Source organism: Crassostrea angulata, chromosome 10 (assembly GCF_025612915.1).
Source record: "Crassostrea angulata isolate pt1a10 chromosome 10, ASM2561291v2, whole genome shotgun sequence".
NCBI classification, from domain to species: Eukaryota; Metazoa; Mollusca; class Bivalvia; order Ostreida; family Ostreidae; genus Magallana; species Magallana angulata.
In genome coordinates this window covers 46,905,737-46,922,346 of record NC_069120.1, presented here as the reverse complement: position 1 = coordinate 46,922,346, position 16,610 = coordinate 46,905,737, and the positions used below count along the sequence as shown (strand labels likewise).

At 33.9% G+C, this 16,610-nt stretch overlaps 3 protein-coding genes across 7 annotated transcripts; 2 read left to right on the top strand and 1 right to left on the bottom strand.

Annotated features, from left to right (window-relative positions):
* The first annotated feature begins 1,858 nt into the window (after positions 1-1,858).
* Positions 1,859-6,256, top strand: LOC128166734 (glyoxalase domain-containing protein 5-like). Of its 2 annotated transcripts, XM_052832064.1 has the most exons (5): positions 1,859-2,049; positions 2,169-2,195; positions 4,996-5,139; positions 5,252-5,407; positions 5,976-6,256. In XM_052832064.1, the coding sequence occupies exons 1-5, from the start codon at positions 1,999-2,001 to the stop codon at positions 6,099-6,101; spliced, it is 504 nt and encodes a 167-aa protein (XP_052688024.1). In that variant the 5' UTR covers positions 1,859-1,998; the 3' UTR covers positions 6,102-6,256. The 2 variants fall into 2 exon arrangements, with proteins under 2 accessions (XP_052688024.1, XP_052688025.1); XM_052832065.1 differs by lacking the exon at positions 2,169-2,195 and having other exon boundaries at positions 1,876-2,049.
* A 1,559-nt stretch (positions 6,257-7,815) lies between these two features.
* LOC128166731 (uncharacterized) lies at positions 7,816-12,579 on the bottom strand. 2 transcript variants are annotated; one of them, XM_052832059.1, is made up of 9 exons: positions 12,263-12,579; positions 10,851-11,934; positions 10,458-10,744; positions 10,126-10,323; positions 9,941-10,029; positions 9,551-9,813; positions 9,082-9,341; positions 8,465-8,551; positions 7,816-7,998 (listed from the first exon to the last, which is right to left on the bottom strand). In XM_052832059.1, the coding sequence occupies exons 1-9, from the start codon at positions 12,429-12,431 to the stop codon at positions 7,865-7,867; spliced, it is 2,571 nt and encodes an 856-aa protein (XP_052688019.1). In that variant the 5' UTR covers positions 12,432-12,579; the 3' UTR covers positions 7,816-7,864. The 2 variants fall into 2 exon arrangements, with proteins under 2 accessions (XP_052688019.1, XP_052688020.1); XM_052832060.1 differs by having other exon boundaries at positions 10,851-10,923.
* Positions 12,580-12,600: 21 nt separating this feature from the next.
* On the top strand, positions 12,601-16,317 carry LOC128166732 (uncharacterized). Of its 3 annotated transcripts, XM_052832061.1 has the most exons (6): positions 12,601-12,901; positions 13,177-14,847; positions 14,957-15,045; positions 15,480-15,639; positions 15,720-15,925; positions 16,029-16,317. In XM_052832061.1, the coding sequence occupies exons 1-6, from the start codon at positions 12,745-12,747 to the stop codon at positions 16,260-16,262; spliced, it is 2,517 nt and encodes an 838-aa protein (XP_052688021.1). In that variant the 5' UTR covers positions 12,601-12,744; the 3' UTR covers positions 16,263-16,317. The 3 variants fall into 3 exon arrangements, with proteins under 3 accessions (XP_052688021.1, XP_052688023.1, XP_052688022.1); XM_052832063.1 differs by lacking the exon at positions 15,720-15,925 and having other exon boundaries at positions 16,029-16,165; XM_052832062.1 differs by lacking the exons at positions 15,480-15,639; positions 15,720-15,925.
* The last annotated feature ends 293 nt before the right edge of the window (positions 16,318-16,610 follow it).

The window sequence follows — 16,610 nt, the reverse complement described above, 5'->3', positions numbered from 1 at the left end:
TAATTAATTCATTATAACTTTCATTATATTCGCAGCACCTTTTATCAACTGAACATTGCTCGACAATACTATTTTTGGGCCTGACATGTTCGTGAAAAGATAATCCATTGGATTTCTATCTGTCTATTAAACTTTTTTTTCACGGAATACAGTATGCATATACCAAAGCTAACGAATTGTTTTACTTATGCATTTATCAGTTGATGTACGATCATGAAGTTATCACACATTCACATGAAATATGCAATCTATTCAAATTTAACACAGAAATTAAAAAACATCAATCACGAGGCTTTGTTTATTTGAAGTATATTGGAAGCCATGCCATGCCATGTCCTTTGCTACAATACGGCAATAAATTACAAAGAATACATTAATATGGATGTCTTAACCTCTTAAAACATTTCAAAACATATATAGCTTTATCGTTTCTTACCTTTTCAACTTGTTTAGACGCATGACATTGCCTGCTTTCTCCTACGCACCGTTTTTTTACGTCGCTTCTTTCCCAAGTCTAGCACATGTTATCATCGGGGACAAGCTTTAAAACGACAGTGATCTCGCACTGAGCATGCGCATCGCAACAGCTGGTTAAATGATGTTGTGCATTGAATGTATGTAAACTCGTAAAAATTATATATTATTTAATTGTAGATCGAATAATACATATGTGATTAACCCGATCAATGTCAACACATTATTAAATTATTTACATATTTATTTATTCAATGATTTCTTTCCAACCAGACTACATCGGTGCATATCATTATGACGTCACAGTAAAGTTTCCCGGTTTTTTTCATCCTTCAAAATTCCATAAGTTGCCTTAACATACCCGCGCAATTGAAAAGATTATTTCTATAGCATTAGAATATTTTCTACAAAGAAAAAAATTACTTCAGTTGACTATATGATATTCGTGAGGCCTTTTCTTTTTAGCATCAATTCATAATACATGCATTGACTTTAAACTGTGTAATATTAGGTCGATGTAAATGGGTTTGTTTTGGGGGTTGGTTTTGTTTGTTCGTTTGGTTTGGGGGGGGGGGGTTGTTTTTTGTTTTTTTTTCCTTTTTATTTTTTTGATTTGTTTATCATTTATCATTTCAATTACAAACTTTCAATACCTATTTATAACACTACATGTATACATATATGTAAAATTGAATTATATGCTGTGCGTTATTATATATTTATAAATTCGGACCAGCTTTATCAATCATTATGCTACGCATATTTTAAATGCAATTTGACCGATTCATCAACAGCAAAATAAACCTCCGCCAATATAAAGGCCATAAAATATTAAAAAATAAAAAACTTTTGCAACTTGAAAAATCAATGCTTTCTTGTTCATTCCAGTACCTATATTGTATGATTTATTGTGTTGATGTTGTGAAATTGTGTTTAATCAATTTTCACGATACTTTTGAAGCTTACTCAAAATTAGTTCTTCGCAAAACAAGTAACATAAAGCACGAACTGACGACAAGCGTTTTTGATTCATCTACTAGTGTTATAGTACGGTATCTAACCATTCAGATCAAGATGACATGCCGTAGAGCTTGACAGCTCCTCACATTCCAAACGCACAATTTACGGAACACAAATAATTATTAACCTTGCGTCCATTTTGAACTGATATGTGTTATCATTAATAAAGTGTGTGAATAATTTATTTGAAGCCAATTGTTACTATAAAACTAGCATGTGCATAATTATACTTTAAATCGGAATTTGACTGACATAGCTTGCCCTCGAGCATCCTCACAATGTCAGGGGTCCTGAATCCACGACCACGAGTGGGCTCAGCCTGACCCCTGACATTGTGAGGATAGCCCCCGAGATATAGTAGACCAATTTAATTTGATAGTTAGGGCGTTTTTTCTTTTTCGTAGAAATTTTTAATAACTGATAAGGCAGAACTTGAACGAGACACTTGAAGAATTAATAGGATATCCACCGGTATATAACTTCCGGGTTTGAATCGCAGCAGTCATGAATCTACTGACTCCAATTTTCAGATCAGCGACAAATTCTTTTTGCAAGGTATGTACATAAATGATAGATATTTCATAGATACATTGTTATATATATTTCATTGAGACAGGTAGTTTGCATTCCCTTTCAGGAAAGGATCACATTTATTTTTCACTTTCTCTTTGTAGTTTATGATACTAAAGCTATGGAAAGCAGTAGGTGTCATTTAAACTTTTGGTGATTTATGCGGAATATGGAGGTGGCGACATTGCAGAAAACATAACCCGCGTTATGTTATTTTTTTTCTACAATGATCGCTACATCCATAACATGCATGAATCATCAAAGAAAACATTTAATTGTTTATATTTACACCTTTCTTTTAATAAATTGATCGTAAAAAGTAAGAAAAATTAACTCGGTAGATGTAAGTACATAACTATATTAACAGCCACAAACCAAATTAAGTATGATCTCCTCCATTTTGATATATTCATTATTGCGCACAAGTTGCAGTGTTTTGGACTTGGTAAACTGATTTAGGAATAGTCTACAAATATTTTCATGCCAAAAAATTCATGAGATAATAGAGAGGTTTAGCAAACCAACGTGTAAGCGTACGTGTACGCGTAGAAAGGAAATATGTGCATCACGTCATCAGTTTGTGTAATGACAAATTTCTACACGTATGTACATGTACCCGAATGAACATAGGGTGATTTCACCATGCATCGGACACCTTTGGATTTTTCCCTTTGTTCACGCATCAAATATCGTCCAAATATAAAGAAAACTTGTTTTAAAAAGTTACAGGTTTTCCCCTTGCTTAATTATTGGAGAAAAAATTGTGAAATTGTTAAAACTGTAGAAAATAAAGCAAATTAATGAAGTGTTGAACTATTTCACCATGGATCGGACAATATTTACCAAGCATCGGACAGTTATAGCAGTACAGTAGAGATTAAAAATAACAACATTTTCTGGTTTTAATGCAAAAATACAAAGGTTCGGAAAAATTAATTTATTCAATTGCTATTCAGATTTCTTTTAATGTAAATCCTCAAATCTATGTATAAGAATTTAGACTAGTACTTCTGTTTAAAGGAATATTTATCATAAGAGGTTCTTTATCGTGCCAGCTCCTACAGGAACTTAGGACTAAAAGGACTGTATCCGTAAAACTCGATTTCTAAATGGTCTGGGGAAAATGTTTGTATCTATTATTTTTGAAATTTTTATTTTACTTCACATTTAAAGTATATCACAAGGAATGGGTACATAATCTCCATATTATTAGAAGAAATCATGCAGTGAAAATTGTCCGATACATGGTTAATTTGTGTCCGATCCATTGGTGAAATGAACATATGGTGCAATAATGACCTTGACATTAATTGTTCAAATTTCTTGGACTTATTTTAATCAAATTTTGTTTCATAACTTACTCCTGTTTAATTATTTTACGCAGAGAGTGCATTTTCACTAATTCACAATCAAACGCACAACATTCAAATAATGCTTTAGTGTAAAATCTTCGTAACTAAATTTTCAATAATGGCGTATTTGATGTCATTTTATGATGCCTATATTGCTATTTCTTTGACAATGTGACTGTCAAATTCTTAATTATGATAAAGTTCATTTGTTCTAATTCAGGAATATACGAAACAACACATGAGGGCATGCACATTTATTTGTATATTTATTAACAAAGTTGTCCGATCCAAGGTATGTGTCCGATGCATGGTTAAATCACCTTACCTGTAAATTGCAAAGAACCCGTAAGGTCGAACCTGTAGCCTCTGTTTCCTTGTTGGCTATATTAATAAATATGTTAACTTTTCTTAAGACTGAATATTTAATGCGAATACTGATATCTGCAAATCTAAATTTTCATCAAAGTTTAATATGTCATTGGCGTTTTATTTCACGCATATCTTCCTCCAAATCATGCAATGTCTCCGTTATCTTATTAATTTGCGATAAATAAAAATATGCATATAGTAGGAGAGGATATCTATAATTACATACAAACATTTACACGTACAGGTACACGTTACAACTGCTTAACAAGAAAAGTAATTGAGCTGGTACGCGTAGTTCTAACTTGTAACCTACACGTACAAGTACACGTACACGTTGGTCTGCTAAACCTCTCTATTTACTAATAATTGAGAGGTTTAGCAAACCAACGTGTAGAAAGGAAAATATGTGCATCATATCATCAGTTTGTGGTATGACGAACTTCTACACGTAGCGTACCAGTTCACATAACTTTTCGTGTTTAGCAATTGTAACGTGTACCTGTACGTGTAAATGTTTAATGTAATTCTAGATATCCTCTCCTACTAATTAATCTGAGAATTTTCGACACAGTCGAAAACTGATAATTCTGCATGTGTTAATTTTTTTAATGCATCATTGTTTATAAATAATATTTTAATTTATCATAGTTGAATAAAATAACAGAGCCATTGCATGATTTCGATGTAGAGATAACATATTATATTTTTATGAAAATTTATGTTTGTTGATATCAGTATTCGCATTAAATATTCAGGCTTAAGAAAAGTAAATATATTTGTTAAAATAAATAGCGAACAATGAAACAGAGGCTACAAGTTCGACCTTACAAGTACTTTGCAATTTACACGTATGTTCATTCGGCGTAGTTCTAACTTGTATCCTACACCTACAAGTACGCGTACCCGTTGGTCTGTTAAACCTCTCTATTGTTCACCACTTACGAGAAACAGAGAGAGAGAGAGAGAGAGAATAAAACGTGACCATGAATAAACAACAACATGGAGATCTCCAATAATTTAATCTGGTGTATTGTCATTTAATCTGAATCTTATATGGTAATCAGTATATAGTTTCCAGACATACAGGATGGTTAGTAATGTAAATATTATCTAAGTGCGTATGGAAAAACGTTCATATAAACAGTTTTTATGTTACTTATCTGAAATCTGAAATTTTAATCTAGTGAATTGTTCTTAAATTTTGGTTTAGACGTTAGCTTGCAGTGCCTCTTTGAGGCAATACAGTGGATTTAAGATTGACAACCTCGACCATTTTGTTATAACAGTCAAGGATATCAACAAAACATGCGATTTCTACTCGAAGGTGCTGGGAATGGAAGTCACAACCTTCAAGGTTTTTTGGCATTCTAGAATACTCAATAGGAAGAGTATTTGTTCATTGTTTAATTCAATAAATAAGACCATGTATTATTATCATTTAAATCGTCTTTTTCCTAATGATAAAGGGCAACAGAAAAGCTTTAACTTTCGGCTCCCAGAAGATCAACATCCACGAACATGGAAAAGAATTTGAGCCAAAAGCTCACCTACCGACCCCCGGCTCAGCAGACGTTTGTTTTATCACGCGGGAAAATTTGAATTCTGTTATTAAACATTTAGAGGTAAATCTTTTTTCCTTATGATTTTGGGGCGGGTAGTTAAGAATACATTTTTTTGGGGATATTCCAAATCGCTCTTTGTTTCGTGTTTTCGAAGTACGAGGCATTGCTATGCAAAGTATGAAACATCATCTATAAATGAAACTACCCAACGGTCATCATCAGCAATATATCTTATCTACATACACAATTTCAAGAAGAAATATACATTAACAATAATGTGATTTAATTAATATACTCGCTGACCTTTAAGAAGGGAGTTAACATGGCGAAAGCGCTGGTCAAATTTCTCATTTCTCATTTATGCTGTAGCCCTATTTATCGAAGAAAATTGAGAATCATTTTTTCGTTTGGTCCAAAATATCTGACATTTCCGGGCTTTTTAAAACTTTTTTAAACTATTTTATTTTCCGGGAAAACCTGGTTATTTACATGAATTACGTATTTTGCGACCAAATTGCAAAAAGTGATTCTGACAGGATACCCTAAATGACTATTATAATAATAATTTCTAGCGTACTTCAGAATACATTTTAAACTTACATATATTTGTTTCTTTTGTTTTAAATAGGAAAATAATGTGGAAATTACCGAAGGTCCTGTGGATAGAACGGGTGCCACTGGACCAATCAAATCGGTGTACTTCCGAGACCCTGACCACAACCTCATAGAAATCTCTAACTATACACAGGACTGAAGAGTTGCGTCCCTTTTTATGGATGTCGACAATTACGACAAACTATTAAATATCAACCCGTGATTGGATGCTTTCTTAAGATATGAATATCCAAGAAACAGCTGGAATGTCATTCAACATGAATAAATGATACTGCCAAAATAAGTTAAAAAAAACTGATTTCATGGTTTTATATTACCCCGTTTCCGTTTCCTCTGGGTAAAGTATTTCACCTCACGCCCATATAAAAGTTTAGAATTTTGGGACGTCTCTTCTTTTTGTTTTTTTTTCTTCTTATGCCCTAGTCCTACTATAGGTAATGATAATTTACACTAAGCGGTTCCCTGCCCTTTTGGGAAAAATATTCTGGTCTATTGACTGCTCAGGCATCATATAATTGTACATAATAAAGGGCAATGTGCCAAAAATATATATCTTTTTACATAAAATAGCTAGTACATGCAACATCAGCTAGTAAATTTCTTTGGTAGATGTGTGTATAGGGGGATATAAGTCAGAGAGTTCCCCTACCAGTTTAATAATCTAAAGGTTTGGTCACCTTTAGAGTCATATTTTTCTTTAAAAAATATTTTAGGAAAAATAGTATACAAGTACATTTCAGGTTATAAGCTCTCACTGACAAAGTAAATATGACAAAAACCAGTTTGTTACAATTTCTTCAAAAATACACATACATATTTAGATTTGTACATTAATTCATAGCTAGTACAATCATATGCAACAGGAAATTTCTCTTGTAGGTGTGTGTAAGGGGGATATCAGTAAGTTCAATAATCCAAAGGCCTCGTCACCTTTAGACAAATATAATTTAACGTACAATTACAATTTTTCATTCAATGTATTAATAATTTCAAAATAAAACATAACGCTTTTTGCTGACTTTATTCTCATATATAACTGTGTAAGTGCACTTTTCATGAAACTTACTAAACCATAACTTGTATATGATGCAAAGTCATTCAAAACTCTACATTTCATTTTATATTTGCACATTTTATAACCCACAAAAGATATATTATTAACTCATAGACTGTTAAGGGTCTATGCTGTTGTAATGACACACTTAGTACTATTTTGTTGTATTGTCTTGGTAACATGATAAGACCAGGTAATTCATTTGTTTTATTTCTATTGTGGCAAAAGCGCCCTTTGGTTTTCGAACAATACGTTAACTTCATTATAAAATTTTCCGATATATTAGTTTTACATTTAATTGACCCAAGCTTAACGGTTGGAGGATTTCCCGACTGGTGGCGCAGCCTGTGCTTTGGCATAGTCTCATGGCGTCTATTTGGCTCACCAGTAGTGCACCTGTTTCCTATCTGACTTTGTATATGCGTTTTAATATATACTATGTGATCAAGCATGTGAGCATCTGTGCACAGGACTCATTATTCTTGCTTGTTGCGGATGCCCAACAATAATGCAATGCATTGCTCAATACAATAATTGATGCCTACCTCTCTTATTGTTAGCAGCCGTGGCATATACAGGCATAGCCACAAAAAATCATTATAAAGTAATGTTTGTATGGTCATTTTTATTGCTTCGTTGCTTGAGGCATCTTTGATGTATGTATAGAGCTATAATTATACGATTTTTAAAACAACCAGTTATTAATAAATTTATCCGGAGAATAACATCAATTTTAAAAAATCATAAATAATTTATTTTTTATACTCATATTGTTGCAACAAATAAAAGCAATAGAAAAATAAAGTAGGAGTTTTTTAATATTATATTTTCTCTTCGGAAATGAAGTTTCACTTTAATGTTCTAAAAGGTTGTTGCGTTGTAATATAGTTTATCTGATCAGACTGTTCTTTTTTTACTTCATCAAACAAATTATCGACGATGTCCTTCGGTACACACCCGACTCGAAAATACGAAATTAGCCCTGCAATACAAAATAGAAATATTTCTGAAATACAGCATACGAAAATATGAATCTAGGGCTTGCAAATACTTCAAAGTTTAATTCATTGATCATGACAAATATTATGTATTTAAATGTAGTACACAATTTACTACACAACCTACAAAAGATCAAATAATTCTCTAAGTAGATATAATTCATAATTATTGGCTGTGTACAATGTGATCATATTTTAAGGAGGCTTGATGGTCAGCAAATTGACCATCAGATCTACGTGAAATTTTAGCATATGATTTGTTGATCTCAAACCCATTAGTAAGTGAAGAAAAAAACCATGCATTTTATTTTTTCAAAAGGTGTTTTCCTATATTTTCTTATAGAGCTCTTCTTCTTAAGGAGATCAATATAGCATAAAAATGGCAATGGTCATCGAGACCTCTTAAATAATAGGAAAAGGGTACAAGGAAACAATGTGGCATTTGTTTACCTTCGTCAATCTTCATACAGTTGACTACTGTGGACGCTACTGTCTCATTGGACTCGTCATCACATACAACCCCTGCTAGCTTCCCTCCTAAAACACCCACAAAGTACACGTGTTAGCACTAGAGGTAATGATGGGCCATCCTATTGTTTATTTAACATTATATTGATACAAATAATTTCTAAAGTTATAAATAGTGTATAAAGAAGATCGTTATAGGTATACATATAGTTGTACAAGTATTTGTGTTAAGCTATTTACTGGTATTGTTTTTTTTCCACTTTTATGCACAACACAATTAAAAAAGAGAAACATTTAACTTTGCATACAAACTTTAGTTTACATAAATTTTAAGTTCTAGGCTTCACGTCTAATACAAGAATTAAATTATTAAGCTCGGGTTTTATGACTTAAAAAAATCTAAATTGGAACATTTGAAGAATGTAAGATGGAGCAATGAGGAAAAACCTTCCGCATTCAGCATCTACTGTGACAAACAAAATGACTAGTAAAACCAAATAAACAACTATACAAGATCAATCATGACCGTTAACGGATTTTCAAAGTATGATTACATTAGAGTGGGGTACTCTACAGCAAATTGAATGTTTTATTTATACCTAGTGTATCGAGGACAGTATTGTGGTGTGTGCTGTCAGGCTCCCCGCTGGGATTGGCTGACGTGATGGCTAAAGGGCCAGTGATGCTAACAAGGTATGAGAGAACGGAACTGTCAGGTACCCGGATTGCCACGCTTTCTTTTGTTCCCACGAAGTCTGCTGCCTCGCCTACTCCAAGATTTTGTAGCCAAGGACCCTTTTTAACGACACAAGTAATGCCTCCAGGGTAACACTTGTCCATGAATCTCCATAACAATGGACTAGAATTCAAATGACGTACTTCAGCGTAAAATATATATTAAGACTTTAAATATTTAGACAAAAGTCTTCAACCATCAACATTTTAGAAGTGTTTTAGGCAAAACATTACGTGCTTAAATCTGTTTCAAAGTTTAAACAAATAGAAGGATTTTTGGCAAAAATTGTTTAAGTAGTAGAAGTAGTACATCTGTTGTATGATAAGTGTTACCTAAAAGGTGGATTAGCTACTCTGAGTTGCTGCAGGTTAGATATGCAAAGGCATATCGGCTTCTCTGGCGGTCTCCCTTTAATGTGATAGATTTTGGAGATAGAATCCGGTTTGCTACAGGATCCAGCTAAAGCATACACTGTGTCAGTGGGAACACAAATAACCTCACCCTTTTCAAGTACCTTGGCAGCTTTAAATAGATCACTAGCAATTCGTGACCGGAAGGTGGGGCAAGGTAAAGATGACGTGATTGGTGTCCTCATCTTTAAGAAAACCAGTAGGAAAAATTTGAAATTTTCACAGACATCGCAAAACGTTTTGGTTGATTGTTTATTTTTTCTTAATCGTGAAACACTAACTAATGGTACACAAACAAAACTCATGATTTACCTTTATCAAAGGTTTGCCCTCTGGAAGCAAAGTCTTGTCCAATAGCCCCTTCACAGTGTATAAGATGAACCCATATATGCCAACCAGACCTGTAAGAATCGAGGAAAAGATTTGAATTCATTATGCATTATAAAACTGATATAATTACATATATAATCGGACTTGTAAAACGACTGGAAACTTACCTAGAAAAATGGATGAAACCATGGGGAAGTATTTGGTATCAGCGTTAAACATGTGTGTTGTAAAAGAGATGGAGTGAAGAAGAATGGCTAATTCTAACACTGTTAAAATCTTGGCCATTGTGATGGACAACAATAGAGAGAGCACACACAGTCCGACGCTAATAATGGCCAGAGAACTGCTGATGGCAATCCCTGTAGCTTCAAAGACAAAAGCAGGCACTTTTAATTATAAAGTCATTTGTTCATTGGAATTTTGGTTAAAAATCGAATGGAACACTAATACAACTTGATCAACATACAATTTACACGCGGTTAATATACATTAAGTTTACCATCAAAGATGTACAGTGACCATGATGTCCAAAGAAAACAACAAGACAAAGCAATGAAGCATCGCGAGAGACTCTGCAGGACGTACGAAAAACGTGCCACCAATAAATTTCCAAAGATTCCAGCTGTCAATAGAAATGGCAATGACATCATTCGATTAGATATTTCGAATGGCGATAGGGCAAATGAGGCTACCATGTTACAAAGGAACAACAGCACATTGATCGTTTGATCTCTTCTTTCATTGTCTATGTCTTCGTCTGTCATGGACCGACTTTCCTTTGCATTACTGAAACATATGAAAAATGAATATACAAGTATTTGTGCAAAGCGATTATATACATGTATCATCTTAAATTGGGAAAATAAAAGTTTGAACATTTTATTATTCTTACTTTTTCGTTAAGCAACAGCCAAAGAGGCGCTCCTCGGTGGTAATTTCTGACCCAAGCGGTAAAACGGGCTTCTCTGCGCATGCATTCAGAAGATGAGCGGTCGAAAGATAAACAGTGAATAACCATATCAAAATTGCAGACAACCCAAATGTATAGTTTTGAATTGACAAAGGAATATGTTCCATTGACAAAATAGAAGTTACTGTTAATAAGCAGTTATAAAGAAACACGGCGATTGATTGCGTTGATGAACATATTGTGAAAAAAGCCAAAACCAAAACTAAACCCCATGAACCATAAAAGTTGGCATATGAAGAAAAACTATCAGCACTGCCAGAAAATTGATAGACCAGCGATTTTGAGGTCCAGAATAGGAAATGTGTTAAAAATTGTACGGAGTACAAGAGATCACCTCGAAGAAAAGAGTAATAACTGGCAATTATTTGCAGCAGTGCACCACAACTAACAGCTAAGATGGGCACCGTCATGTCATCAACATACCCAAGCCCGTGAAAACAAACAACAGAAACGGGAATGATACTTCCCATGTAACCCATACCCATAGGTTCAGCATATTTTGTATTCTTTCGTTTTTCCTTTTTATTCGTTCTGCTTGCGTTTCTCTTTATTAGAAGGGGGTCAATTGGTGCGTTACCGAAACCTGGTAATATGTAGCGCTGACTGATGCCTTTTGTTTTCATAACCGTTACAGCATACATAGCAGTCAGAACTATCAAAAACTCAAAAGCAACAGCTGTCTTCTTACCCCAGGTGAAAAAGAGTCCTATCGACTCAAATGTCAGAGTCAGTGCCATAGCAACCAATACAGGAGGGACTATGAAGTTTACAAATATTGAACAAATAAATAACGAAAACGCAATTGTAACGAAAGCAATGTACACCGGAAGAACTGATTTTGTTACATCACTGTATATGAGTTTCGATAGAATAATTGCCCCGCCTTGAAATGCCCAAAGTGTGGCAAATACAGTTAAGGAGGTAGCCACGAGATGGTCATTTTTTCGAAAACTCATAATTCCAGCTGTAATCTGAAGAAATCCGCCGACCAGAATTAAATGGAGTCCTACAAAACAATACGAGGCTTATGCGAGATTTAGTTGATTTTTAGGTCTGCCAAATAAATCAAAATTTCAAAAAGTATAAATTCCTTATCTATTTTTTTCTGTTCATTGTTTAATCAATATTTAAAGTCTTTGTTCAGCATCTTAAATTGTTTTTTATTATTTTTCCAAAAATGAATCACAAACAGAGATAACTTCAATATACATATATTTATTGTATTTAGGATGTCACTTAAACAAACCAAAACACTCTAATTTGTAACAAAGTGTACAATTCTATCTGATTTTGATTTAAAAAAATATCAATTAACACCTCTAAATAATAATTACCGGTCACAATCGCCGTTAATTTAGTTCCTCTTTCATCTCCTTGTATGTTGTTGACAGCAGCAATGAATGCCGCAATTATGTTGCATACTAGGCCTAAAGCTCCTGGTTCTGAGTACAAGATGCCTGGAAAAGGCTCAGAGCGCCCGCTCGTAGCTTTCCCTTTCTCCATATGCGATAGTAACTTTCTCTATTCACCAATCAACATTTCTTTCAATAATATCTTTATACTCGATTCTGCTTCAGTTAAGTAATTCCAAACAAATGGAGTGCATCATACCTATTTATATAAATTCTTTGACCAACGAATCGCAAGAAGGCTACTAGGAAGAGCAGAAAAAATAATCATCACTGGAAATTTAAATGTGCAATTTCGTGTTATAAAATGTATTTGTACAATAAAATTTTGCTCCGCCCCTCAACTTCAGAACTATTAAATCTACATCACAGAATATACGCTCAGACAGTTCAATAAAACATTAATCATGTCGAGCATTGTTTTTTCATTGCTCTCTTTGAGTATAGCCTATGTGTTACAAACGATAGACTACATAGCTTTAGAAATAACGGGATTATACTTACTGAAACCTTTGGTCTTAGGAATAGTGACCGTAGTATTAGCTGTTCTTTCAGCTATAAGTGGTATGTAATTAAATTTTCATTTTTATTTGTTTTACATACACTGTTAGAGATATAAAATACTAACTACTTGTTTATTCGTGTTTGTGGTATTTTACCCTCCTCCTCCCCAAAATCATCTTATTTTCGTTTTAATTATTTCAATTCTAGGTTCAATATATCTTTAAGCACTAGAGTAAATTCTTGAAAAAAAAACAATTCTTATTTATTTTACCTTCAACAAACAGGAATTTTTGCGCAGCAGGTGCTAACGTTTTACTCGATATTTTTTTTTTCAGTTGTCACCTTACCGTCCAAGGATGTCGCTCTCACATCCTCTGTAGTTTTTATTACCTGTGCATTCTGGTCAGCTATGGGAATGTCAGATATATCCAAGGAAATCACTCCTATGTTATCACAAAATATCTCAGAAGAAACTTTCAAGCAGATGGAAGTATTACTTCCTGGTCACGGAGTTCTTATAGTTTTATTTGCAATTTTCTCCTTTCTTTTGCTCCTGTTCAACCATCAGAAAGATCACGTTGTGTTTATGAGTTTATCATTGTTGTCTTCTGCTTGTTTTATTACCAATATGTGGACAAATTTAAAAGGACGTAGTGTTACTTTCTTATCGCTGGCCTTCATAACGTCTTACATTAGCGCGAGAACATTTTTCCATTCCTTCACAAAAAATATAAATAACTTAGAGGAACTTGATTTTCAAAACAAACGAGTTATAAGATACGCTCTAAATGCTCTCAGCCTGTCACCCTGGATCTTGAATAGTTTAGCAGTAACCGAGAGCTCCACCACAGGTTTTGTTTGGCCCCTTTCTTCTGGCTTATTTCTTCTTTTTCACGGGCTTTCTGGACTAAGATGGGGCGACATTACAGTATCTACTTGCTCAATAATAGATGGTCTATTTTGGACTTCAGTGGGTGGGAGCATGTACGTGGAACTCTTAAAACAATATTTAGACATTTTCTCTCCTGCTGTTTCAATCCCAGTATCTTTTATTGTTTTATCTGTAGCTGTTGTATTCGTTCAAACTGAAATCTTGCTTTCATTTCAATATTTCTTGCTTTCCATCTTGATTCTGACCTTAAACTTTGACAATAACGCGAAGATTGCCGTTTCAACCTTCGCTTGGTTATCTTTTATTCTGAATGTTTATGGATATGTATCCTATTTATGTAAATCCTTTTCATTCAAAATTAATTTTCCTGTAGGACAAAACGGGCTGGAGAAAATACTTTCAAAGATGTTTGCCAACAAAAAATTTATGAAAAATAGAGTTGGAGTAAACACCATTTCTGAAAACTTGTTTGAAACAAACACAGTGTTAGGCTTTTCTAAGTATGCTGAATCAGAGAGTCTAGGATATCTTGCAAATGTTGTTACCGTTCTAGCGTTTGTCTGGGTTCCTCAAGAAAATTCGTTTCTCTCTTTGCCCTGGATTATAACGTACGGATGCTGCCTCCAGTTTGTTGTTGGTTTTATATGTTTTTCGCGGGGACAAACATTTGAAAGTTCTTCTTTTTTAATTTTTGCTTCCTTTTGGTTAATATGGGGAGGTTTACGGTCGCTTGGTCTTTTCAAAACTGATCTAGGTATGTCTTTGGGTGTAGGCATATGTAGCTTTTTATTGATAGGTCTACTTTTTGCTGGTATTTCTATAAATGTTAACAAAATTTGGACAAGCATATTTCTGTGTTTTGATCTGATGTTGCTAGCAACACTTTTGCAAGTGTTAGGGATCAATGATGGATTCATGATTGAACGGATATTTGGCACTGCCCTTTCTATTTCGTTTGTATATGCTTTTCTGTCGTCCATTATTAAAATGACCTACGGCAAAGAAATAATCCCTTTTGGAAGGCCTCTAAAAGAGATCAATAAGATCCAAAAGTACAAGGACCAGATGTTATGGGCACCTGCAAGGAGGGCAAGTGGTGTAAGGAAAATAGCTGGTAAATTTTCTACTAATGTTGCAGTAGTTATTTTACCTTTGATTTTTGTACATGTACATTAAATTTTCTATGGTTAAAATAATGTTATACTTTGTTTAATTTTTAATAGAGAAACTTAAAACTGGTGGCATATGTGGAATTCCATCCGACACCGTTTATATTCTAGTAGCGTGTTGTAACCAACCAGAAGCTGTAAAGGTAGGGGTGTCATATAGGTTGTTGTAAGAACTAATGTAATTTTTTCTGCATTAAAGTAGTTCACTACACCTTGAAATAGTTTCTTACATCCACAAAAAATTACTATATTATAAAGCATAAGCATGATATACAAGACCTAAATAGATCGGGTACTCCAATCAGATTCGAATTCGTGATCTGCAGTTAACAACTTTGTTACTAAAATCATTGAGATACGATGCTATTCAACCAAAAGGATTGACACAAACAACTTAACAATAACCTTGATCCTCATCTTGTGACGTAATGTCATAAAAAGTATAAATCTTGATGTAGTGAGATACTGAAAAATATACGGCGTATAAAATACATATGAAATTATTGTTTTTTGGTATTAATCAACAAGAATGAGATATGACTTAATAAATATAAAACATATAACATTACTATTTAAGCGAGCCTACAAGTCTAAAAAACAGGCAGAAGATCGTCCTATGTCCCTATGGATATCGAACTTTCGACAAATAGAAGCTGCAAAAAACGAGTTTAGTTCTCTTCTCTGGGACTTTCTCCATGAAATATGGCCGTCCAATGTATCAGCTGTTTTAAAAAGAGGTACTTCGAAATACTAACATGCTAGCCGCTTAACCCTTGGAAAAAAGGCTTGTACATAATGTTCACTTGTTAATAAACAGGTGACTGGGTGAAATCTCTTGGATTGGGCGAATCTGAAAAGTACTTGGGTCGTCCAGATAGCATTGCGATGCGAATCCCAGACAGTACTATAACATGCCATTTAATAGATCAATGTGGTCCTGTAGCTGTGACTTCAGCAAATCCCACTGGAGAGGGAGACACCACCCACCACGCCCAAGTCTTGGCAAAACTTGGGTTGCAAAATGTTCGTACAAAAATACAAACATTGCAAACAGTACAGTCATAGCGATCTTCATCTTATCATATCTTTCCATCTTTTTCACATTTGTATTTAATCTTTTTTTCAGTGTGATGGCATCTTATGTGATGGACCATCAAGAGAGAATGCCATATCCACCGTCGTAGACTGCCGTGATATCGACAATGGAAACCTTGCATTCTTTAGAATCGGACTGACTCCTAAATCTACAATATTAAACATTTTTGAGACACTGTTGAAGAGACATGGGAAAATGCCGAAAAGTAATACAAATGGCATCACCCCGGTTAATGGTGTTTTCGAAGAAGAAATTAATGAATAAAAACTTAAACACTTAAATTCATGAAAAGATATTGAAATAAAGGATTTTGTTGTTATGTTCTTTGTTGTATCAGAAATGACACTTTCGTAAGATCTGTTAAGAATAGATGTGTGAAGGTCGTCTTTCCGTGCTAGATTCATTTTAGCATCTCTAATTAATCTATGTAAAGCGCTATTTCATTGGCTAAATCAAAAGTGTACACCTGTATAAACAATTTCGAGGACGCCACAAAAAGCGCAGCATTATTCCGCATCATGTTACGGTTTTTTTTTTAAATTGTATACCAAGCTTGTTGTTAAATGTTATTTATGAAGAAAATTCCTCTTAGTTTTTGATGATACAAAATTT

Excerpts from the sequence above, each read along its gene's own strand:
- LOC128166734 (XM_052832064.1), top strand. The coding sequence starts at position 1,999 with ATGAATCTACTGACTCCAATTTTCAGATCAGCGACAAATTCTTTTTGC. Across the intron at positions 2,050-2,168 it reads CGACAAATTCTTTTTGCAAG|TTTATGATACTAAAGCTATG; the intron begins GTATGTACATAA and ends TTCTCTTTGTAG. Across the intron at positions 2,196-4,995 it reads TACTAAAGCTATGGAAAGCA|ACGTTAGCTTGCAGTGCCTC; the intron begins GTAGGTGTCATT and ends ATTTTGGTTTAG.
- LOC128166731 (XM_052832059.1), bottom strand. The coding sequence starts at position 12,431 with ATGGAGAAAGGGAAAGCTACGAGCGGGCGCTCTGAGCCTTTTCCAGGC. Across the intron at positions 10,030-10,125 it reads GGTTTCATCCATTTTTCTAG|GTCTGGTTGGCATATATGGG; the intron begins GTAAGTTTCCAG and ends CGATTCTTACAG. Across the intron at positions 7,999-8,464 it reads CTGTATGAAGATTGACGAAG|GGCTAATTTCGTATTTTCGA; the intron begins GTAAACAAATGC and ends TTTGTATTGCAG.
- LOC128166732 (XM_052832061.1), top strand. The coding sequence starts at position 12,745 with ATGTCGAGCATTGTTTTTTCATTGCTCTCTTTGAGTATAGCCTATGTG. Across the intron at positions 14,848-14,956 it reads TGGTGTAAGGAAAATAGCTG|AGAAACTTAAAACTGGTGGC; the intron begins GTAAATTTTCTA and ends AATTTTTAATAG. Across the intron at positions 15,926-16,028 it reads CAAAACTTGGGTTGCAAAAT|TGTGATGGCATCTTATGTGA; the intron begins GTTCGTACAAAA and ends TCTTTTTTTCAG.